Raw genomic sequence first — 24,226 nt, 5'->3', positions numbered from 1 at the left:
AAAGTTTGAAATCTTTGCTAATTTATTGAAAAGGAAAAACTAAAATCTTATACTGACATAAGTATTCAGACCCTTTACTCAGCACTTAGTTGAAGCACCTTTGGCAGTGATTACAGCCTCCAAACTTCTTGAGTATGATGCCATAAGGTTTGCACATATGGATTTGGGGATTTTCTGCAGATCCTCTCAAGCTGTCAAGTTGAATATGGACCATTGGTAGATAGCTATTTTCAAGCTTCAGAAAAGTACAGAGAAGCTTAAAAAGTCTCAAATTATGGTGTACATATGGCATGCGCCATAATTTGCTACTTTTTTACATACTTCCTTTAGTAAATGTCCCTCAAGGTCTTGTTGCAAGGTAAAACTTTTGCCCAGTCTGAGGTCCAGATCAGGTTTTCATTAAGAATTTCTCTGTACTTTTTCCATTCATCTTTCACTCAACCCTGACCAGTTTCCCTGTCCCAACCTCTGAACACCCTTACAACACCCTGCCACCATCATGCTTCACCGTAGGGATGGTATTGAGCAGGTGATGGGCAGCTCCTAGTTTCCTTCAGACATGACACTCAGAATTGAGGCCAAAAAGTTTAATCAGAGAATCTTGTTTCTCACAGAGTCCTTTAAGTGCTTTTTGCAAACTTCCACGTGTTCCACGCCATTGCACCATAAAAACCCAGATTGGAGGAATGCTGCAGTCATGGTTGACGGTCTGGAAGATTTTCCTATTTGCACACAGGATGTTTGGCGCTCAGCCAGAGTGACCACTGGGTTCTTGGTCACCTCTCTTACCAAGGGCATTTTTCTCTGATTACTTATGGGGCAGCTTGCTCTAGGAAGAGTCCTGATTTTTCTTCTATTTAAGAATTATGGGGGCCACTTTGCTCTTGTGAACTTTCAGTGCAGCAGATAATCCTGTCTCTGAGCTCTACAGGCAGTTATTTCCTCCTCTTGATTTGTATTTTGTTCTGTTATGCATTGTCAGCTGAAAGACTTTATAAAGGGCTGGACCAGGAATATACAGAGGGCCGTGTCTTTCTTAATAATGTCCAATCAACTGAATTTACCACAGGTGGACTCCAATCAAGGTGATGAATCATCTCAAAGATGAAAGAGAAATGCGAGGCCCCCATAGCTTAAAGAGGACCTTTCACCGATTATTACACTATGAACTAACTATACAGACATGTAGAGCGGCGCCCGGGGATCTCACTGCACTTACTATTATCCCCGGGCGCCGCTCCGCTCTCCTGCTATGTCCTCCGGTATCTCCATTCCCCAAGTTATGGTAGGCGGAGTCTGCCCTTGTTCTTCTGTAGCGCTGGCCAATCGCATTGCAGAGCTCACAGCCTGGGAGAAAATAACCTCCCAGGCTGTGAGCTCTGCGCTGTGATTGGCCAGCGCTAGAGCAGAACAAGGGCAGACTCCGCCTACCATAACTTAGTGACTGGAATCTCCGCCTACTATAACTTAGTGAGCGGAGATACCGGATGGCATAGCAGGAGAACGGAGCGGCGCCCAGGGATAATAGTAAGTGCAGTGAGATCCCCGGGCGCCGCGCTACATGTCTGTATAGTTAGTTCATAGTGTAATAATCGGTGAAAGGTCCTCTTTAATTTCAAATGTCATAGCAAAGGGTCTGATTACTTCCGTTCATGCAAAATTTTTGTGTTTTCTTTTTAATACATTTACTAGCGTTCTGGCTTTCCGTTTGTGAGATCCTTCTTGGGCTCTCACAAGCGGTCCAAAACGGATCAGTTTTGCCCTAATGCATTCTGAATGGAAAAGGATCCGCTCAGAATGCATCAGTTTGCCTCCGTTCAGTCACCATTCCGCTCTGGAGGCGGACACCAAAACACTGCTTGCAGCGTTTTGCTGTCCGCCTGACGAAGTGGAACCAAACGGATCCGTCCTGACAGACAATGTAAGTCAATGGGGACGGATCCGTTTTCTCTGACAATAGAAAACGGATCTGTCCCCCATTGACTTTCAATGGTGTTCAAGACGGAGCCGTCTTGGCTATAGAAGACATAAGACAACCGGATCCATTCATGACGGATGCATGCGGTTGTATTATTCTAACGGAAGCGTTTTTGTAGATCAATGACGGATCAGCAAAAAACGCTAGTGTGAAAGTAGCCTTATACACTAAATTATATATCATGCATAGTGAAACCTCTCCAAAAGACCACCCCTCTAAAAGAACACTTTCTAATTCAAAGTTGGTTGGTCATCTTGAAGAAGGTTGTCACTGTATTTTAAAAAAAATAAGGAAAAACATTTTACTACAGTGCAATAAAATAAAAGTCACCATGTGTGCGCTCTGGGAAGTTTCTCAGGAGAGCCCCATTTTTCAACTGTAAACAACTGTGGTCCATTTGAGCCTGAAATCAAACATATATTTGAATTTAATGGCAGACGGTGAAGTCTTATAATTTTTAATGCAATTCTATTCTGGTGTTATGAAATACATTTTCAGCGTGTCAAAGTTCAGGTCTGATGTAAAGATTATTCTTAGGGAGTTTTGTGTGGTTGCTGCAACATTGGCAGGACTGCACGTGTGTGGAATGTGATATTTTACTAGGAATATCAATTTACTGTACTTACAGTTTAGCCTAAAAGGAATAACGCACTGTATTATAAAACTTTTATGTAGTGGCAATAAGTGGATATCGAATAATAAAATGTGGTGATGGGTGTTTGAGGCTCCTTCTACATATTCTATGGGAGAGCTGTTCTCGCATATATCTTTTTAGATCATAAGGATAGGGAGGGGGAAACATCCACTACGGAAATATTAGGGAATGTTTTCCCACTCCCTTGGCATTAATCATGTAGATAAGGTTAATACAATGCACCTCCTAATGTATTGTGGATTGTCCATATTGCCTCCTTTGCTAGCTTCATTCATTTTTCCATCTCATTATACACTTTTCATTTCCATGGTTATGACCACTTTGAAATCCATCAGAGGTGGCCTTGTTTGCACACTATAGGAAAAGCTCTGGCTTCTCTGGTGGCTGGGATCACGGGAGTGTCCGTAAGTCAGCACTGTTTACTATAAATGTGCAAGCACGTTATAGGCCACGGCTGATGGATTGCATGGTGGTCGTAACCGTGAAAGCAAGAAGTGTATAATGAGATGGAAAAATTAATCAAGATAGCAAAGGTGGCAATATGGACAATCACAATACATTAGTAAGTGCCTTGTATTAACTTTTTCTACATGATAAATGTCATTTGCTGAAGTGAGACAACTGCTTTAACGGTTGGTAGCTGTGGTTTAGCCACCCAACACTTGAGGCTGTATGAGACTTAACAGGTGATTGTAGGGAAGCAAACGTTCCTTCCCGGCAATCATCTGCTCTCTAGCAGAGGAGACTGTTGCTATTACATGCAGCGATCTCCTCCTCAGTATAGGGAGGAGAGATCATTATACCATCACTCTTCCCTAAACTGAATCATTGTTTGCCGGCAGCAGATCGTGTCTAGAAACCATGATCTGCCGCCTGCAAACAATGAGTTTTTGACCTGTCAAAAGATATCGATTCGGAATCAACGGCAGTATTAGACTGCAAGATGATCGCTGAGTGTTACTATCAATGCTCATTGGCGATCATCCGCCTAAAAAAAATCGTCAGGTGTAATACAGGCTTTTACACATTGATCAACATCACAACCAAGTAGGGCTGAAACGATTACTCGATTGAATCGAGTAATTCGACACAAAAAAATCCTTGATGCAAATTTTTTGCATCGAGGATTCGTTTGTGTCATGTGACCACGGAGCGGGAGTGAAGTGCATGTTATTACTCACCGCTCCGTGGTCACCCGCAGACCCGCACCACGCTGCACTTTCAGCCCTGACACATCGTCAGGAAATAGTGCACGTAAGCGTGCACTATGAACTGACGCTGTGTGACGTCAGGACGTCTAGAAGAAGATGAAGGAGCTTTGGGGCGGTGCCCCTACAGGATAGGTAAGTATTTTGTTTCACTGGTGCTGGGGACAAGGCTAGGAGGGGGAGATGGTAGCACTGGGGGCAAGCTGGTGGCACTGGGGGGCACCTGGAGGCACTGAGGGAGAGCCTTATGGCACGGGGGGCTGATGAGTTTTTATAAAGAAAAACGTTCTTTTAATTAGTTTTTGTTATTAGAGTACTCGATTAATCATTGGATTAATCGATATAATTACAAAACTAGTCGATAGCTGCAGCCCAGGCCAAAACAGCAATAATGTCACTGAGTTTTTACATTCCAAATTTTGCGGCGATATTTTTTTTTAGCACAAATAAGGCTACTTTCCCACCAGTGTTTTTGCTGGATCCATCAAGAATTCGCAAAAAAACGCTTCTGTTCTGAAATACAACCATCTGCATCCGTTATAAACGGATCCGGTTGTATTATCTTTAAAATAATCAATTGCGTCAGAGAAAACGGATCCGTCCCCATTGACTTACATTGTGTGTCATGACGGATCAGTCTTGCTCCGCACCACACAAACGCTTGCTTGCAGTGTTATTTTGTCCACGATGGGGACGCAACCAAACTGTTTAGTTCAGTTCAGTTTTGTCCCTATTGACAATGAATGGGGACAAGTTGGAAGCGTTCCCCCCACCACCACCACCACACCCCTATTAAGATCCTATGACGGTTCTCAATAGTGGAAAGGGAAAGAGCAAGTGTGAAAGTAGCCTAACACGATAACTTTACTCTCTGGGTCAGTACGATTAAGCGATACCAAATACTTTTTTTATTTATAAAAACAACAAAAAAGAAAAAAAAATGTTTTTGCATCGCTCCTTCCAAGACCCATACATTTATTTTCCTTTCTACAGAGCTGTATGAGGGCTTGACTTTTGTGGGACGACATGTCATCTTCATTGGTATCCTTTTGGGGTAAATAACACTTTTTGATTGCTTTTTATTCCGTTATTTAGTGGCAAAGAAGCAAAAAGCAGCAATTCCTCATACGGTGTTCAACGTACATGATAATTGCATAGTGCAGGTCATTACAGATGTGGAGATTTTATTTTTGCACTTTTTTTCCACTGAAAAGTGGTTTTTCAATGAAAAAATTGTGTATTTTATTTAACCATTTAATAGTCCCACAAGGGGACTAGAATAGATCTTTTGATAACTTCTAAAAATAAAAATTATTCCTATACTGTATTGTATTTTAACGGCAGTGCTATACTGACATTCACCAGCAGGCTGCGCCAGAGATGCAGGGAAACGCTGGAGGCAGGCCTGGTGCCAACACTAGGCCCAGTCTTGTCTGCACTGGCATGGACATTCCACAATCTCATTTGTGGGGTGCCAATGGGAGACAGAGGGAGCCCTCTCCCTCTGTACAGCTGGAAGCTGTAATTTACTTTCTACTCTCTATTTAGAGGCCGGGAGGTTCTTCAGGGACCAGTACAGTACACACACAGTACCAAAATAATAAAATGAAGGTGCCTTCATCTGGTGTCCAAAGAAACAGTTCATCCTGGCACATGTAAAGAGCAGTACAGAACATGCAGTACCACCACTGTACTGTAGAGAGGCGCTACTAGACAGCCAATACAGGCGTTTTACCAGTCGAATGGCCATATTGATTGGTTTGCTCTTAGTCAATCACATGAACCACAGATCAACAGTGCCTGAGGCCTTGTATGTTGGGTTTCAAGTTATGATGGCCAATGAAGGTCCACTGTATGTTGAAAGTATTGTATCCCGAGGTCACTTTATATTATTTTATACATTATACAGTCAAATATAATAATTGAAGTTTTATAAAAGCAAATAGGGTGCAATGTGTAGCTATACCTACCGTATAGCTCAGCAAATCCATTCATTGGTACCCTTGAAGTACCAGTAACAAACTGCAGCAGGCGAATCCTCTTCTCTGCATCCATCATTAATACTGCCTGAAAAACAATCATACTTTACACTCCATATCCAATGCAATTAATTGCCTTTTACCTTTTCTATGATTTTACATCAAGACGGGATATGCATACAAGGCGCAGTAATAAAATAAAATTACAATTTCTACCCCTCTCAGTAAATCATCGTGCAGGAATGTGACTGCTTGTCAGCAATATCAAGAACTGTAAAATGGATTACCGTAAAGAGATGGAAATGACTGAATAAACACTAGAGGAGATTTACCTAGTGTTTGTGACTTTTTAATTTAAATTTTTGCCAGTGGCGCTTCTGCTGTACTTTCTGGAAAGGGGCGTGGTCAGTGCAGGGAGTGGGCGTGGCCTGCGGGTCCCCCATATTTATTTTCATTTGCACCTGTTTTCAGGCACAATTGAAGACCGAAGTCTACAGCAGCCGGGAATGCGCCTAATTTGTGACAAGGCCTGCATTCTCTGGCAGCGCAGGAGATTTCAAAGACTGACGTAAGATTTTTTAAAATCTTTTTTAAAATCTCGCCCTAAGTTGTTAAAAGTGTTATTTTTCTAATGCGGATTTCTTTTTACACCCTTCAACTTCATTTTGAAATTCCTCACCTCCTCGGCATGAAGGGCATCACCTTCTTGTGTTCAATCTGACATCATGCCTGCATTATTCATTAGGAGCTTATGAAGTGTCTGCTTTCACCAGTGCTTATTTCCAGAAAGCAGCAGGTCATATTTATTATCTTTTATTATACATGAGATCACTACATTGTTATGCTGATTATATTAGGATAACACAAATATTTTGGTCTCCATCCCAGACATCTGTATAGTCAGACAACATTGTGGTTTAAAAGAACACTTTAATCTTTTGTGAATAGATCAAAGCCAAGAGTGGGAATCCCATTCATGGTAAAAGGGTTTCCTATAGAAATTTATTAGCTACATTATTTTCGTATATATACACATTTTTTTTTAAGAATTTTATTTATACATTTCTTAATAAAATTATGAAATCATAATCTCTGTGTTCATTAGTTTATGGAACAAAAAGGGATCAGAAGCTGATGGGGTCACTTGTGGATATAAAAGTAATCCAAGGTTGTAGATAATTTCAGTATTAAGACCACAATGGGTTATTAGGACAATCATAACCACGACTATAATAAAGTATATTAGAGCAAATAAGTAGCGCTACATTTCCACAGCCCATGATAACCAATCATTAGTCAGTCAAACTGAACAACAATACAATAAAACCATACATTTGTACAAAAACATCTTTATGAACCCTTCATTTTGTTGCCACCATACCAGAGGTAACACCGCTATTTCCAGCCATTAGGCCAGCATCTGCAGGGCAGGAGGGACACTTTATAACAAGATCCTCACCTTCCAAAACCACTGAATAACTGGGTGTCCAAGAGAATATCCATTCTTATACTTGGTGTGTTCTCTCCAGTTATTGACATCCACATCTCCCAAACCACACATAAGAAGCTGGAGAGAATAAAACAAGATGTTGAAAAAATGCCTTGATCAATAAGCAGGATTTATCACTCTGTATAATGATTTGTAATAACATACTATACCTCCAACTCATTTTCATCAAATATTTTAATCAGATCCTGAGGAATCAGTTCAAAAAATCCCTTTGGAGGAAAAGAACAAACAAACACAGTATATTTGTGTTGCAGGTACATATTTAAAAATTGGGCATGCTTTACTAAAATATTGCTATTATAAAAATTTGGGCAAATTAAGCCCTAGTTGCTAAGCAGAGGTTAAAGGGATTTTCTGTAAGTAAGATAGGTTAAGATTGGTTCGGGATAGTTTATCATTATCTGATCTGTGGGGTTCCGCACGCTCCTATGAGTGCTGCAGCCTCTTGACCACATACCAAGAACAGTGCCATTCATCATATAGTGGCTGTGCTTGATATTGCAGCTTAGGCTCATTCACGTAAATGGGCTCCGCCTAGACATCACAAGCCTAGGGAGAGACCACAACTCTTATAGATATCATCAAATCGATATTTTACTCCTGGAAAACATGTATACAAGTTAAAAAAAAAAAAAAATGCTGATATGTCATAATGGCATATCAAGAGTTTTGATCAGTGGAGGTCCAAGTGCCGAGACCCCCACGATCTCTAGAACAGGGAGAAAGAAGCTCTCATATAGAGAGCGGTCTCTCCTCACAGCAGTAAATGGACTCTGTACGGGCTCATAGACTTTCTACGGAGCCTGTCTTCAGCAGAGAAGAGACAATGCTCTGTGTGAGCGTTTCTATCTACTTGTTCTAAAGATGGGTGGGGGATGAAAACTTCTGATATGTCACTGTAACATAGCTCAAGTTTTTATTTTGACTTTTAGCAAAAACTCTGTATAACCTGGATTTATATGATTGATGAACTTTTCAATTAGTATTTGTTAGTCCTAGTTACTGATAAAAAAATAAAATAAAGGAAGACGGTAAGAAACTAAGAAAGTACAAAGTGTGCAGAGTCTTCTGCTTCCACTCTGCCAACTGTATAGTTTCCAGCACTGCAGAAAACAAAACAGCTGATCTGTTAGGGTGCCTGGTGTTGGACCCCCACCAACCTGATATTGATAAACTAGGTAGCCTGGACAACCCCTTTAATTTGAACTTGTCAAAAGTCATGTTGATACAATAAGAATATATATTTAATAAGATACCTCTTTAAACGATGCCATCTGCTTCTGGATTCTGTTCACAAACCTCCACTGTATGACAAGACTAAATAAGAGAAGAAAAGAATTAAAATACATTGCTGTAGATCATCGGTCAGCAACCTGCGGCACGGGTGCCAGAGGTGGCACACAGACCGCCTTCTGCAGGCACACCAGCTGTCGTCAAATGACGGCAGGACTATTCAGTCTTGTCGCCATTTATTAATTACCCCACCACTGTGCTGTACCTTTAAATCAAAAAAACCTTCAGACTTGCCACGCACAACACATCTGCTTGTCTGCCCCACCGTCAAAGAGGAGCGATAGCAGAGAGTGAAAGTCTGCCACTCTACCTACTGCCAGCGTACCTCTTCAAGACTGCCGCAGATTAAGAAAGGTATGTAAATGCACTTGGGGTTGGGAGGAGGATGGTGAACTTAAGATGATGGGGGAACAAGCACTGTGACCAGTTTGGGGGTTAAGGGAGGATGGCAAGTCTGGGAGGATGGGAGAATAAGCACTATGTTCCGTTTGGGGGTGGAGGGATGGTGAATTTGGGAAGATGGTGGAACTTGGAGGGGTTGGTAAGCCTGCATGTAATTGCTGGAGGAAAGGGGGTGGCAGGAGGATAGTGAGCCTGAATGAGATTGCTGAGGGGATAGGGGAGGCTGATTATGATGGAAAATGTGATGTTTATGATCTTGTTTGGAAGATCCCTTGTCCTTTTAATTTACCAGCTGTACAAGATAGTGAATCATAAGCACTTTATCTAGTGACAGAATGGAAAGCCATACTGGCAGTCCTTGATTGGCTACAGCAGTCACATGACACCACAGAATACTAAAATAGGTATATTACAATCCATATTGTTTTCCAATTTTAGGCACATTATTTGTAAATCCAAGTACATCCCTTTAATTGGAGGCAGTTTTTTAACACTGTAAAAAAGACACCATTTCCAAAATCCAACAGGCAAGAAGTATCTCTTGCATAAAACTAAATATCCATGCAAGAATCCATTAAGGCAAACCACTAAACAATTTGTGAACTTACTGTATGTACTCTTTCTTGTTCTTGTTGGTAACTACTATGTCTGAACCACCAGGCTTAAGATCATGTTGATGTGTCTGAAAAAAATAAAAGAATAATTGTATATATGATAAATCGTTCAGCTAGTGATACCGGTGTCTCTCTACAAAGGGCTTCTTCTACCTGTCCAAAGAGTTCCTCATCCACAGTGAATCGAAGGTCTAGCTCTCCTGGATCATTCTCAAGTATCCACTGAAGAGAGTTGTAATACTCACTGTCCTATGAGACAAAACAAGATCTTTTAGGATGAAGAAAATAAAAGGAGACATCCAGTTTTGTAGCCATTTGTACGTTTAGCCGTGACTTTAAAACTGGTATGAACCAATGGACAACCATTTCAGCAAATGCACAACTGACTATTTTTTCCCTCCAGAAATGACAGATTCTAGATGTTTTGTTGATTTTTATATATTTTTTTACGCATGTGTTCCTCTACAAAAAGTATGAAGTTAATGGGAGCAGACAACATGGTGTAATGCTTGCAGGTAATTTGCAAGAATGTACAGGATGTATTGTTGCAATAAAAAAATAGGAGGGTTATTAGGCTTCAAGCACACGACCGTGTCTCTATTTCAGTCCACAAACAACGGATCCGCAAAATACTGATACCCTCTGTGTATGCATTCCACATTGTTCTCACTTCCATCAATAGAAATGACTATACTGGTCTGCAAATAGGGACAAAAATAGGACATGTCCTATAATTTGCAGAATGGCCACACAGGTCCGCAAAAAACATGGATGGGTGCATGGCCCCAAAGAAAAGAAAGGGTCAGTGTGCTATCTGCAAAAACTTAGAACGATCCAAACTGAAAAGAGATATCATACATAGTAGGTTTAGGAATGTAGTCTCTATCCAAATCTTCCTGTGAAAGCACCGGCAAGGAATGACCACCTTCATACTGCTATAAAACTGGAAGCACCGCAGCATGTGCGAAAGCAACCCCTGTCTACAGAGCCAGGAGGGTGAATGCAACGGCAGCACTGCCCATTGACTTCAGAGTTCTTAATAAAAGCTGGAAGTGATGACAGACATCTGATGCACTTTACAAAGGGGCACTTGCATGAAAGGTTAACCTTCTGGCCACATTAGCATATGTTCACCATTGAAACTCATGTCTGGGTATTGTCATAGGTAGAGTCAACACTGCAGCAAAGTCAATGGGATCTGAACAAATCCTGTGGAAACTGTCGGCAAATAACGTTATATGCAGTGTGGATTTTACACCCAAAGCATGTGTACTTATGCTGCAGATTTCAACCGCAGATTTCACCCTTTGCAATGAGGCTGTACCCTTAAGGCCTCCTGCACACGAGCGTGTGCGTCCCGTGGTCATGCTCCAGCCTGCAAAATGCGGGCCGCAATGCACGAACACCGTCCGTGGGGCAGCCGCAGCGGATCGCCGACCCATTCACTTTAATGGGTTTCGTGATCCGGCCGTTCCGCAAAAAGATAGGTCAAGTGAATGGGTCTGCATCCGTGATGTGGAATGCCTACGGGACGGCATCCGTGTATTGCAGGTCCGCAATACAGCAACGGGGCGCACACGTTCGTGTGCAGGAGGCCTAAGAAGAAGTTTAGCTAAGTAGTTATGGAGGTACCTGACAACCTGATACCATAACTTATTACATGGGGTGAAAATTGCTGCATAATTATTTGGAAAATCATATAAAAATTAACTAAAACATTTTTATTTACCTCATGAAATTTGACACTGCACCTATATGTGTTATAAGTGTTCTCACGTGATAGAATCTAACTGTGGGCTGAATACGGACCACTAACCTCAATAAGAGACTAGCGCCCTCTAGAGCTGGCAGGGAGCTGCAGGAACTCTTCCGTTTTTGCATAGAGCACTGATAACACAAGCAGGACTTCACAGCACAGAAAAGACACTGATGGCTTATGTGTCTGCAGTCAAGAACTCATTCATGTAATCAAATGTAAAGTGACAGATACAACTGCAGTTGCTGCGTGCTCTTTGGGGAGACAGATTACGATAATAAGAATGACTTACCACAGACTCCATGTCATTCAGAGTTATAGCTTTCTGTAGCATCATTTTATAAAATGGTCGTATGAAAAAACCTGCAAGAGTGACAATGAACATTATTGTACACATGAACACGTATTACATATGACAGTGCTATACTGAGAAATAAGTTATAGTGCGGTTTCTTTTCACATCAGGGGAAATCCATTCATTAATTTTCCATGAAACTAGGAGGTATCATCAAGCAGGATATAAAGCCCTATGGCCAGAAAAAAAATGAACAATGCCATATTACATAGGGGAGCTGATTACTGAAAATCTATGCAACGGGGTAAGGTGTAGGTACCCTGTCTGACATTCATGGACATAGTTCCAAAGTAGATTATAGTTTGGAACCACTTCATCTCTCAAAAATAAATAGAGGTGGATATTTAAGAAGCAGGAAAATGAAGTAAAGGAAGTTGGAAAAAATTTGCCCAGCACCAAGAAAGCATGGAAAACACTCCTGGACAGCGAACATCTGATCTGTGCCAGACTTCTAATGGGACACTGACTACAGAGGATAATATTGCTTTGTCAACATTCATCCTATTTTATATCTTCAAAATCTAATAATCCAGAATACCTGATATCCTGGGCTATGAAGTTCAGGAGGTGGTTCTATCAGTGACTGACTTCTGTATATACAGTCATAAAGGGATGGCTTTCAATCATTGACTCCACAGCCCAGGATAACAGGAGTTTAAATTAAAGAAATACAAGGGAGGCCTCATGCACACAACAGTATTTTGCATCTGTGTACAATCCGCATTTTTTGCAGATCTATTCACAGATGTCATCCAAGTTATAGAACATGTCCTATTCTCATCCGTATTGCGGACGAGAATAGTCATTTCTAGTAATGGAAGTGGGGGAAAATGCGGAATGCACATGGAAGGTTTCCGTACTTTGCAGATCAGTGGTTTGTAGACTGCAATACAGATATGGTCGTGTGCATGAGGCCTTCTACCAAAACTATATATCAGTCCGCTCAGCTCACTCCACTCTATAACACGCTGTCTGCAGGTTGCGCTGTATTTCATTATGACGGGTCCTATTCTTACTTTGCAGCATTTTTTTAACACCTGCTCAAAACTTTTGCACAGTACTATCAGATTGACACAATTGAACTCTGCAGGATGTCATTATGCGCACAAACGGCTGTTAATTCAGGGTCCAGAGCCAAATGGAAACTGGCATAGATGTGTCCAATAATAGTGCTCTGAAGCCACAGCCTCCGCCTTTCTACCACAATATTTTCTTAACACTGCTTCTCTATTAGATCTGTTTATAATCGCATAGCCTAAGAGGAGAATGAAATGTTCTTTTTTTTATAAACCAACATTGAGGTAATGGAAAAATGATATGAAACGTGAACTTGCCATCCAGAAGCTTTCCATGGTAAACTGCCATCCCAGCCACACGGCCAATAAACTTGAAGTATGAAAGGTGATCTTCATTGCACAGTCCAGAATTTGGATTGATCTGCAAAGTGTAATTATCACTGTGAAGAAAAACAGACGCCGATGTTAGTATCCTCAAAACTACGATTACAACACGCTCTGGAACCCCTTAATACTGTTCTATCTTCAGTGACCTACAGTTACAAAACCATTCACATTCAGAATTCTGTATGGCTCAATCCAACCCACAAATACTGGAGGATACAAATATAATCCTATCTGTGAGTAGTATAATTCAAGAGGAGCTGAGCAGATAGATATATATATTTTGACTGCTTATTCTGGGCTTAGAAGTCCAGTGGGCAAACCTACTGATGAAAGAGTTGGGATTTCAATGGGGAGTTTACCAGGAAGTGTATTCTTAAAGACTATGGCGGTCACTTATTATGTGTTATACACTTTTTGGCGCATTTAGATTGAAAATCTGTGACTTTACCCCGCTCACGCCACTTTGGCCAAGGGGGGCGGGAAAGAGGGTGGGCTGCCCGGCCCGTCTCATTCATCATTTTCAACGCCAGTTTATGGTGTGGAAAAAGTCCTTAATCTACACCAGCAAGGGAGCTGGCGTAGATTAAAGCATATCACACTGTCAGCGGAAGCAATCGCCCAAGTTATGTAGAGGCCTGTGCCTTTAAATAACTTTGCTGCATCCACTAGCAGCGCAGAGATTATCCCTGGTGTCTAAATCGCTGTTCTTAATGTCCTGTTTCTTTTGAGTCAGTACCAAAATGGTCACAGTTGCACACTGTTTGATAAATTTAGCACATCTTTAAACATAATACTTTTGTATTATGCCACCCTTTACTGGGGTAAGTTTTTTTTTCAGATTCTTAAAAAGTCACAGTCTATAAATCTGACGTACACCTAATTACCACAGCTAACAACGCACACTTTTCGACCCACTATTTAAAAGTAGCCAGAATCATAAAAAATCCCTTTTTTTTACCAAAATCTTCAACATTTTACACCAGAGCTTAAGAATTCAAATGATAAATTCACCCCATGAATCTTTCCCCATAAAACAATATCTGCACAGCACCTACACCCTGCTGCCTGGAGATTGCGCTGCAATTTCATGGTGACAGGTTCTCTTTCATTCTAATAACATTCCAATGTTGACTATTAGGGGCAGGTCACCCTGCGGGTTCCCACGGGACTTTGGTGCGGACAGCCGCTCCGGTTTAAGCACCTGCTCTGTGATCCTCAGCGCTGCCGCCTATTGAAATGAATGGGAGGCACCAAAAGAGTGGTTGTCCGCTGTGTCAACAGCCCCTAAAAGCCAACGTTGATTTACAACTCGTGCAGGAAAATTGGAAACGGATCTCTGGAATCTGCAGCCTTCTGCTGTAAGTATTATTCGTCCCCAACATTAAAATTAAACAAATAGGATACATCTTGGAAATATTGGTCAGTGTTGATCGGCTGATGAAACTGAACTAAGGGCTATAGGTAAGCAGCTGTTTCTCTATCTGTAGGCAGAATGATACGAGAAAAAAAACTCACGGACAGGAGCCTGATACACCGTGCACAAGGTAACGTCTGTGAGCTTGAGGTCGTTACCCTAGCACTAGGTCATATGCAGCTGGGAAAGTATCTGATATATGAAGGAGCGGGAGCGTCTACAAATGCCATGCTTTGATTCAACTTGAAATGCCACTTACGTTGCAGAGTACTCAAAGAGGCCATAGTATGGATTGAACATTTCTTTAGATATTAGGAAGAACCATTCTCTGGCAACTCCACCATAATCCAAGCCTTTCTCATTGTCAAATTCAATCCACAGACGTGCTTTAAGGAATTCTGCCCTTTTCATAGAAATGATCCTCCGGTAAGAATCCTCAAAAATGGCTGTGCGACGCAACTTCATTTCAAACCTGTTAGGAATATCAAGCTATGGGGAAAATAAAACATGTATGTATATTTTAAAATATGAATTCGACAACATATGAATTCTGCCATACTTTTTAGATGAAAAAAAGAATATTCATAAATACAGTCCTGATCAAAAGTTTAAGACCACTTGAAAAATGGCAAAAAATCATATTTTACATTGTTGGATCTTAACAAGGTTCCAAGTAGAGCTTCAACATGCAACAAGAAGAAATGAGAGTGAGACAAAACATTTTTTGAGCATTCAATTAATTGAAAATAACGATTAAACTGAAACAGGCTGTTTTTCAGCTGATCACATGCCTTTAAAAGGCCAAATCTGTGCAAAGATGTGGATTCATTGTCATTTTCTGTCAGGTAGTCACACGTTGTGATGGCAAAGGCAAAAAAACTCTCCCTTTTTGAACGTGGTCGGGTTGTTAAACTGCATAAGCAGGGTCTCTCACAGCGTGCCATCGCTGCTGAGGTGGGATGCAGTAAGACAGTCATTTGGAATTTCTTAAATGAACCTCAGGCTTATGGAACAAAAAAGTCAAGTGGAAGACCCAAAAAGATTTCATCAGCACTGAGCCGGAGGATCCAATTGGCTGTCTGTCAAGACACTGGACGATCCTCGACCCAAATTAAGGCCCTTAGGCCTCTTTCACACGGGCGTTGCGGGAAAATGTGCGGGTGCGTTACGGGAACACCCGCGATTTTTCCGCACGAGTGCAAAACATTGTAATGCGTTTTGCACTCGCGTGAGAAAAATCGCGCGTGTTTGGTACCCAAACCCGAACTTCTTCACAGAAGTTCGGGCTTGGGATCGGTGTTCTGTAAATAGTATTATTTTCCCTTATAACATGGTTATAAGGGAAAATAATAGCATTCTGAATACAGAATGCATAGTAAAACATCGCTGGAGGGGTTAAAAAAAATAAAAAATAATTTAACTCACCTTAATCCACTTGTTTGCGGCCCGGCATCTCCTTCTGGCTTCATCTGATCTCTGTGCAGCAACAGGACCTTTGGTGACGTCATCACATGATCCATCACATGATCTTTTACCATGGTGATGGATCATGTCATGACCGGAATGACGTCACCAAAGGTCCTGTTGCTGCACAGAGATCAGATGAAGACAGAAGGAGATGCCGGGCTACGCGAACAAGTGGATTAAGGTGAGTTAAAAAATATATATATATTTTTTTTTAACCCCTCCAGCGATGTTTTACTATGCATTCTGTATTCAGAATGCTATTATTTTCCCTTATAACCATGTTATAAGGGAAAATAATAATGATCGGGTCCCCATCCCGATCGTCTCCTAGCAACCGTGCGTGAAAATCGCACCGCATCCGCACTTGCTTGCGGATGTTTGCGATTTTCACGCAACCCCATTCACTTCTATGGGGCCTGCGTTACGTGAAAAACGCACAAAGAGGAGCATGCTGCTATTTTCACGCAACGCACAAGTGATGCGTGAAAATCACCGCTCATGTGAACAGCCCCATAGAAATGAATGGGTCGGTATTCGGTGTGGGTGCAATGTGTTCACCTCCCGCATCGCATCCGCGCGGAATACTCGCCCGTGTGAAAGGGGCCTTTCTGGTGCTGACTGCAGCCCCATAACCATCAGACGGCATCTGAGACTGAAGGGCTTCAAAAACAAAAAACGTCTTCAAAGACCTCGTCTCCTTGAACGACACAGAACTGCTCGTTTGGACTTTGCAAGAGAGCACCAAAAATGGGACATTCAAAAGGTGGAAGAAAGTTTTATTCTCTGATGAGAAAAAATTTAACCTTGATGGTCCTGATGGTTTCCAACGTTACTGGCATGACAAGCAGATCCCACTTGAGATGTTTTCTACGTGCCACAGTGGAGGGGGCGCCATAATGGTCTGGGGTGCTTTTTACTTCAGTGGAACAATGGAGCTTCAGGAAGTGCAGGGGCGTCAAACAGCCGCTGGCTATGTCCAGATGTTGCAGAGAGCATTCCTCATGACTGAGGGCCCTCGTCTGTGTGGTAACGACTGGGTTTTTCAGCAGGACAACACTACAGTACACAATGCCCGCAGGACAAGGGACTTCTTCCAGGAGAATAACATCACTCTTTTGGCCCATCCTGCGTGTTCCTCTGATCTAAATCCAATTGAGAACCTTTGGGGATGGATCGCAAGGGAAGTTTACAAAAATGGACAACAGTTCCAGACAGTAGATGGCCTTCATGCGGCCGTCTTCACCACTTGGAGAAATGTTCCCACTCACCTCATGGAAACGCTTGCATCAAGCATGCCGAAACGAATTTTGGAAGTGATAAACAATAACGGCGGAGCTACTCATTACTGAGTTCATGTTTGGAAGTTGGATTTCTGTTTTGGGGGGGGTTTAGTTTTTTTTTTGGAGGTGTGGTCCTAAACTTTTGATCAGCTGAAAAACAGCCTGTTTTAGTTTATTCATTGTTTTCATTAAATTGAATGCTCAAAAAATGTTTTGTCTCACTCCCATTTCTTCTTGTTGCATGTTGAAGCTCTACTTGGAACCTGGTTAAGATCCAGCCATGCTAAATATGATTTTTTGCCATTTTTCAAGTGGTCTTAAACTTTTGATCAGGACTGTATTTCTGAATAATTTCCTCATGATTTTCAAGATCTCAGCTTCTGATCATTGAATAAGAAGTTCCTGTAGATAAAAACCCACCCCGGCCATGTAACTGTCTCATTACAACACAGCGCTATGGTAACTTCATGTCATTGCATTGGATGCAGATTTATCCAGGTATTGCGAACAGCTTAGGAGCGGTCACGTGTTGTCAAAATGAGCCTCTATGAGCAATGGGGGCATTGCCGTTACACCTATAGGCTCTGCTCTCTGCAACTGCCGAGCCCTCTGCACTTTGACAGGGCCAGGTAAGATGATGTTTTCACTGCCTTACCTTGTCAATCAAAATGCAGAGGGCAAAGCAGTTGGTTGCATAGAGAGAAGAGCCTCTTAGTGTAATGGCAATGCCCTCGTTGCGCCTAGAGGTTCATTTGCATATATTAAAACTTCATCTTTCTCCGCAATGTGGGACATATGAACATGGGACCAACACAGATGCCTTCAGCTGCCAAGTGCACATGTAACAGGTCAGCCAGTGTCATAGGTACAAATCTGCTGACAGAAGCCCTTTAATGAGCTTTACCTATGTTAGATGCGAAACTGCAGCAAATTGCGATAATGCTGCATGTGGTTCTCAGTAGTGCGGCAATAGCCACAGCACAAACTACACTACATAAATATATATTGACTACCAAATATATTTTGTATTTCAATCCCTTAGCACTTTCAGAATATTAGTTTGCAGTCATACCTAGTACTGATGTCAGGATAAGCCGCTGTAGGGGCCACACAAGTCTCTGGTAATTTGCTATAATGTATCAGTGTGAAGTCCAGACTGTTTAGCTGACAAAGAACTAGGACTAGGTACATGCAGGTTTGTGGTCTCCAAAAAATAATGTTTTTATTCATTTACAGCAAGCAAATAGTTTGTTAATGGTGAGGAATGAAATATATTAGAAAGTTGTAGAGCTTTTTATCATATGGTGATTAAGCTTTATTAACATGGTAACAGGTAGGCTCATTTAATTAGTTGTTATGCAAATATAAGAGGGAATTTATTAAGACTGGTGTTGCTTATACACTTTCCACAATTTTTTTTTAAAGTAGCAGGAATGGTGTAAAAATTGCAAAAAGTCACAAAAGTTTGTGTAAAACTGGCACAAGTTGCATAATAAATTTCCTCCACGGTGTTTCATTATCCACCTACCTAGCAGCATTTACCATGTTAGGCTTCGTTCACATCACTGTTCAGCCTTTCCGTTCTTCTGCTCCGTTTAGGAGTAGGAGAACAGAAAGGACGGAGAAGGCACATAACTGAGCCAAACGGAGCCTAAGGACCCCATAGATTATAATGGGGTCCGTTATCTTTCCGCTCAGAAGATGATTTTGGAGCGGAGACGAAAGTAGTACATGCAGGACTTTTGAGCTGAAACATAACGGACCCCATTATAGTCTATGGGGTCCTAAGGGCTCCGTTCGGCTCAGTTATGTGCCTTCTCCGTCCTTTCCGTTCTCCTACTCCTAAACGGAGCAGGAGAACGGAAAGGCTGAATGCTGATGTGAATGAAGCCTAAATGGCAAACAATGCTTGTAGGAAGTAACAATGAATCTTCTACGTGTGAAAAAAACCCCTTAATGATAGAGATATAGATAAATCTCTTTAAACTGTTCAGTATATGACCACAAATATGAAGAATACACTTTGGCTTCTACTTGCCTGCTTCTTCAGCTTTTTACGGAAGTACTCATATTTTCTTTTGTAATCCCGAGAATAAGGTACAGCCTGAAAATGAAGAAAAGTTTACTGAATGTGGTAGTCAGCACTAAAAATTATGCAAATAAAGGCTTATAACATAGAAACCTGAGTTTCTTTTCCCATATTCAAGGTCACAAACACATCTCTACTTTTATCCACTAGGGGGCCTACTATTAATAGCAGTGAACATAGATTCTCCTTTTGCCACATATTGAAGGCATGCCTTCTTTTAGGGTGTTCTTCCTAACATTACAATTTTCCATGAGACTTAGTACAGTTATTTTAGGTTATTTTTTTTCTTTTGGCTCTGCAACTAATCTAGATTAACTGAACAACACAATACAAAATGAGTATTTTCAGAGTAACACCTATCGACAAAAAAATTATTACGAGATCCTTTATAAAAAAGAAAATAATTGAATAAAAAAAAAAAAGAATAAATTCAGATGAAAATCAAACAATATGAAACAAAAAGATAGGGCAAAAAAAAAAAAAGTTTTTTGTTTTTAGTATTAGCAATGGTTTTCTTGGGCATTAACTATTTTCATACATGTTTCATACTATGGCTTCTACAGCAATTCTGAACCGAAATTTTATTCTATTTTAGAAATATGATGAATTCTAAAATATACCTTGTGGCTTTTAATCTACACCCTGTTTACAAAACCTTGAATATAGTTGTTTTTTAGCAGCTTAAAGATGTTAAAATTATTTAAAGGTTTTCTTATGTGAGCTTTCAATAAACTTTATTGTCTATTATTAAAAAATGGCAGAGAAGCTTTATATTTCCTTCTTCTGCAGTCAAGAGGTCATGTACCACATGTGATCACTGCAGCCAGGGCCAGATTAAAGGCAGGGCAGCCTGGGCTCTTTTCCTGGGGCCTCCTCCAAATGATGCTCCTTCCGAACCTGCAGATGTCAGTGTCTTGCAGGAGCAGCCAGAGTCTTTACACCAGACTATGGACTGACTGACCGCAGTGTTTACACCAGACTATGGACTGACTGACTGACTGCAGTGTTTACACCAGACTATGGACTGACTGAGTGCAGTGTTTACACCAGACTATGGACTGACTGACCGCAGTGTTTACACCAGACTATGGACTGACTGACCGCAGTGTTTACACCAGACTATGGACTGACTGACCGCAGTGTTTACACCAGACTATGGACTGACTGACCACAGTGTTTACACTAGACTATGGACTGACTGACTGACTGCAGTGTTTACACTAGACTATGGACTGACTGACTGCAGTGTTTACACCAGACTATGGACTGACTGACTGCAGTGTTTACACCAGACTATGGACTGACTGACTGCAGTGTTTACACCAGACTATGGACTGACTGACTGCAGCGTTTACACCAGACTATGGACTAACTGACCACAGTGTTTACACCAGACTATGGACTGACTGACCACAGTGTTTACACCAGACTATGGACTGACTGATCGCAGCGTTTACACTAGACTATGGACTGACTGACTGACTGCAGTGTTTACACTAGACTATGGACTGACTGACTGCAGTGTTTACACTAGACTATGGACTGACTGACTGCAGTGTTTACACCAGACTATGGACTGACTGACTGCAGTGTTTACACCAGACTATGGACTGACTGACTGCAGTGTTTACACCAGACAATGGACTGACTGACTGCAGTGTTTACACCAGACTATGGACTGACTGACCGCAGTGTTTACACTAGACTATGGACTAACTGACCACAGTGTTTACACTAGACTATGGACTGACTGACTACAGCTGTTACATCAGATTATGGACTGACTGCCCGTGGTAGCAGCAAACAGGCATGTAGCTCACGGACACCACCTCTCCCACCCTCACTCAAAATTTATATTATGGCCTCAGCAGCATACAGTGCAAGACTGCTGAAGCCAGTGAGTGGCTGAAATGGTCATATGCGGTATATGTGCACATCACTGCTGCAGTGAGGAAAACAAATAATGATGGGGAGGACAGGACAGTGGCACTAGAACGGAGGTAGTTCAGGACAGTAAATATAAAATATTTTATTATTCTAATATGTTCCCTGCATATAAAGGGAACCTGTCATCAACTTTATGCTGTCCATACTAACAGCAGTATAAAGTAGAGACAGGTGAGTTGATGTCAGCGGTCTATCTTTCAAAAGGTAAAAGTAAGTGGTTGCCGAGAACCAACATCACCATCATTGCAGACTGGGCCTGGAAAAGAGTCCCGGCCACCGGAGAAGAGTCATGGTTATTTATGAATTCCTGCTCTCCTGTCTACCTGCTGATGACTGACAGTCTTCTACCTAGTTTTCTCCCTTTCTATCTAGGAGAGAACTGCCAATCATCAGCTGATGGGCGGGGAGAGCAGGAAATTATCAGGTAGATTTGACTCTTTACAAGTCAAATTCCAGCAGAATCGATATAGATAAATATTATGGGGTATATAAATATCAACAGTTCCAGCACAAAGAAAAAAAAAACCTAAAATAACAATTTTAATGGTATACGTTAAAAGGGATCCCATTTAGGTCCACTGATTATGACATAAATAATATACAGAGTAGTGTAACCTATAATCACATCCAGTGTAGATTAGTAACCTGGGGTACGGGAATGTTTGTCCCTATATCTACCCCTATCCTATAACCTCAGCCCAGGGAGGGCTCCTGATGGTGGAGGCCCCCTGTCCACGTACCTATACTACTACCCCTCACAGATCCCTATGGGGGTACAGCAGGGATGGTTCTAAATTGCCTTAGGTATGAGGTGAGGATAATAATTGATCATAGATATATAGATCAGCTGGATGCAATGAAAAAAGACAAGAAAAAACAAAACATATAGTACAGACATATACAAAACATACGATTGGTCAGGGTTGACTAGATAGTCATACACCTTAGCTACCTCAACGCGTTTCCCCCTAGACAATGCTATGGGATCATCAGGAGGTGTAATAAAACTGTTAGTCTATACAGAATGAATGCAACCATATAGATACTGGCATAAAGCCAGGTCACAAAAAAGAGTGCTACAAGATAAACGCCGGCATAAAGCCAGGTCGCACAGACAGAGTAAGATAATCGCTGGTCTGAGGTTATAGGATAGGGGTAGATATAGGGACAAACATTCCCGTACCCCAGGTTACTAATCTACACTGGATGTGATTATAGGTTACACTACTCTGTTTGTATATTATTTATGTCATAATTAGTGGACCCAAATGGGATCCCTTTTAAGGTATACCATTAAAATGGTTATTTTAGTTTTTTTTTTCTTTGTGCTGGAACTGTTGACTCTTTACAAGGCCTGAGCTGCAATGATTATGATGCTGGTTCTCAGCAACCACTTACTATTAGCTCATAAATGAATCAGCATTTCTGTCACTATTTTACGCTGTCCTCAGTGAGGTCAGCATAAAGTTGATAACAGGTTTCCTTTAAAAGAAAACAATAACTCAGACAACCCAAAAAAATGTTTCAGAAAAAATGCCACAATTTCAGGTCTTTTCCTCCACCCTGGTGTTACTTTAAAAACTATGGTGAAATAAGAAACACATTACATATAAGGAGGGACATTCATCTATGGTATATGGATACAGATGACTCTAAATAAATTAGGCGCACCTCTACCCTGCTGTGCGCCAGATACTGAAGTCAGGCGTACACTTCAGTTATAACTTCCACCAATTTCTAGCAAAAGTTATAGTAAATCTGATTGGCTGTACGAAGCCCCGTCCCTTCTCGTTAAGCCCCACCCCGTTTCTCACCAGTTTGGAAAAGTGGCAAAAGTTTAAAAACTTTCAAGTTCGCCATAATTTGTGGCTTATTTACTCTTTAATAAATGTCTCTCAATGTGTTTCATTTTGTTGCCTTTTTATGGACCAAGGAAGCTTTTTTTCCACAATGCAGCATGTTTTATGTATGTTTTTTTCTGTTGTTTTTCGATAGGAGTGACAGCCTGATTTCACAGCAGTGACAGACCGCAAACATACTAAGAACTGACACGGCATTATGTATATGGATGTGCCTTCTGCAAGCTCAGAGATGTTTACCCTCCTGATAGGGGCATCACATGGCCGCGTCACTTTCACCTTGCTAATAAGGACTCACTCACAAGGACTGTTCAATCTGACTCAGTAAAAAAAAAAAGTTCTGACAGCCAAGAATGAAACTCAATCCCCACCCCCTCACTGCAGTCAGTGGCTATGGAAAGAAGAGCTTAAGGTAATTTCCCAGATGGTGTGAGGTGAGATATATTATTACACCGGCTCCATATTAACATACTTTTGACACCTTAAACAAGCTGCTGTCTTGTAAGTATGGTGCACTGACAGATGCATCACAAGAAAGTCTTAGCAATAATGATATGGCCTTCCATGTTATATTTGCTCTTAGGTGCTTAGCAGTGATGGATAACAACCAAATGTAAGCTGCACGTGGCAAAATAACTAGGCTATAAGGGGGTTGTGAAGTCCTAACTTACTAATAAAAACTTACCGGTCCTGTTATTGCTGCAGTCAGTAAGCGCGGATCCTCCCACTGAGTTCTCTTTGTGTCTGGGAAAAATAAGAATGTACCTCAAATTTCAGAGATCTAACCTTAAGAGTATTCTGTTGTAAAAGACTTTTCCTTACTGTGGTCAATATAAAAGCCTCGTCCATCGGTGTGTGTTCGTTCTTCCCAACCAGGCTGCAAGGGAGAGACATAGTCAGTATAATGCACCCAGAAGATTTATTCCGCAATTACATCTGGAGCAGTGCAGTGAATACCTTTTATTGGAATGACATAGGATGACTGATTTATACACCCTGTTTAATACTGATGATCTA

At 41.3% G+C, this 24,226-nt stretch overlaps 1 protein-coding gene across 2 annotated transcripts in view; it reads right to left on the bottom strand.

Annotated features, from left to right (window-relative positions):
* The window catches only part of NEDD4 (NEDD4 E3 ubiquitin protein ligase), a 205,323-nt gene that overhangs the window by 1,191 nt on the left and 179,906 nt on the right, over positions 1 to 24,226 (bottom strand). For both annotated transcript variants that reach the window (XM_040413915.1, XM_040413913.1), the window contains 13 exons: positions 24,032 to 24,086; positions 23,895 to 23,953; positions 19,353 to 19,418; positions 14,827 to 15,056; positions 13,085 to 13,206; positions 11,688 to 11,758; positions 9,793 to 9,888; positions 9,634 to 9,707; positions 8,587 to 8,647; positions 7,480 to 7,539; positions 7,280 to 7,387; positions 5,812 to 5,908; positions 2,309 to 2,381 (listed from right to left, as the gene is read on the bottom strand). In XM_040413915.1, the coding sequence (XP_040269849.1) occupies positions 2,309 to 2,381; positions 5,812 to 5,908; positions 7,280 to 7,387; positions 7,480 to 7,539; positions 8,587 to 8,647; positions 9,634 to 9,707; positions 9,793 to 9,888; positions 11,688 to 11,758; positions 13,085 to 13,206; positions 14,827 to 15,056; positions 19,353 to 19,418; positions 23,895 to 23,953; positions 24,032 to 24,086 (1,172 nt within the window). The remainder of the gene's footprint in view (positions 1 to 2,308; positions 2,382 to 5,811; positions 5,909 to 7,279; positions 7,388 to 7,479; positions 7,540 to 8,586; positions 8,648 to 9,633; positions 9,708 to 9,792; positions 9,889 to 11,687; positions 11,759 to 13,084; positions 13,207 to 14,826; positions 15,057 to 19,352; positions 19,419 to 23,894; positions 23,954 to 24,031; positions 24,087 to 24,226) is intronic.

This window comes from Bufo bufo, chromosome 1, assembly GCF_905171765.1.
Source record: "Bufo bufo chromosome 1, aBufBuf1.1, whole genome shotgun sequence".
Classification (NCBI taxonomy): Eukaryota; Metazoa; Chordata; class Amphibia; order Anura; family Bufonidae; genus Bufo; species Bufo bufo.
The sequence above is the reverse complement of the archived record's forward strand: the minus strand, read 5'-3'. Positions and strand labels throughout refer to the sequence as shown.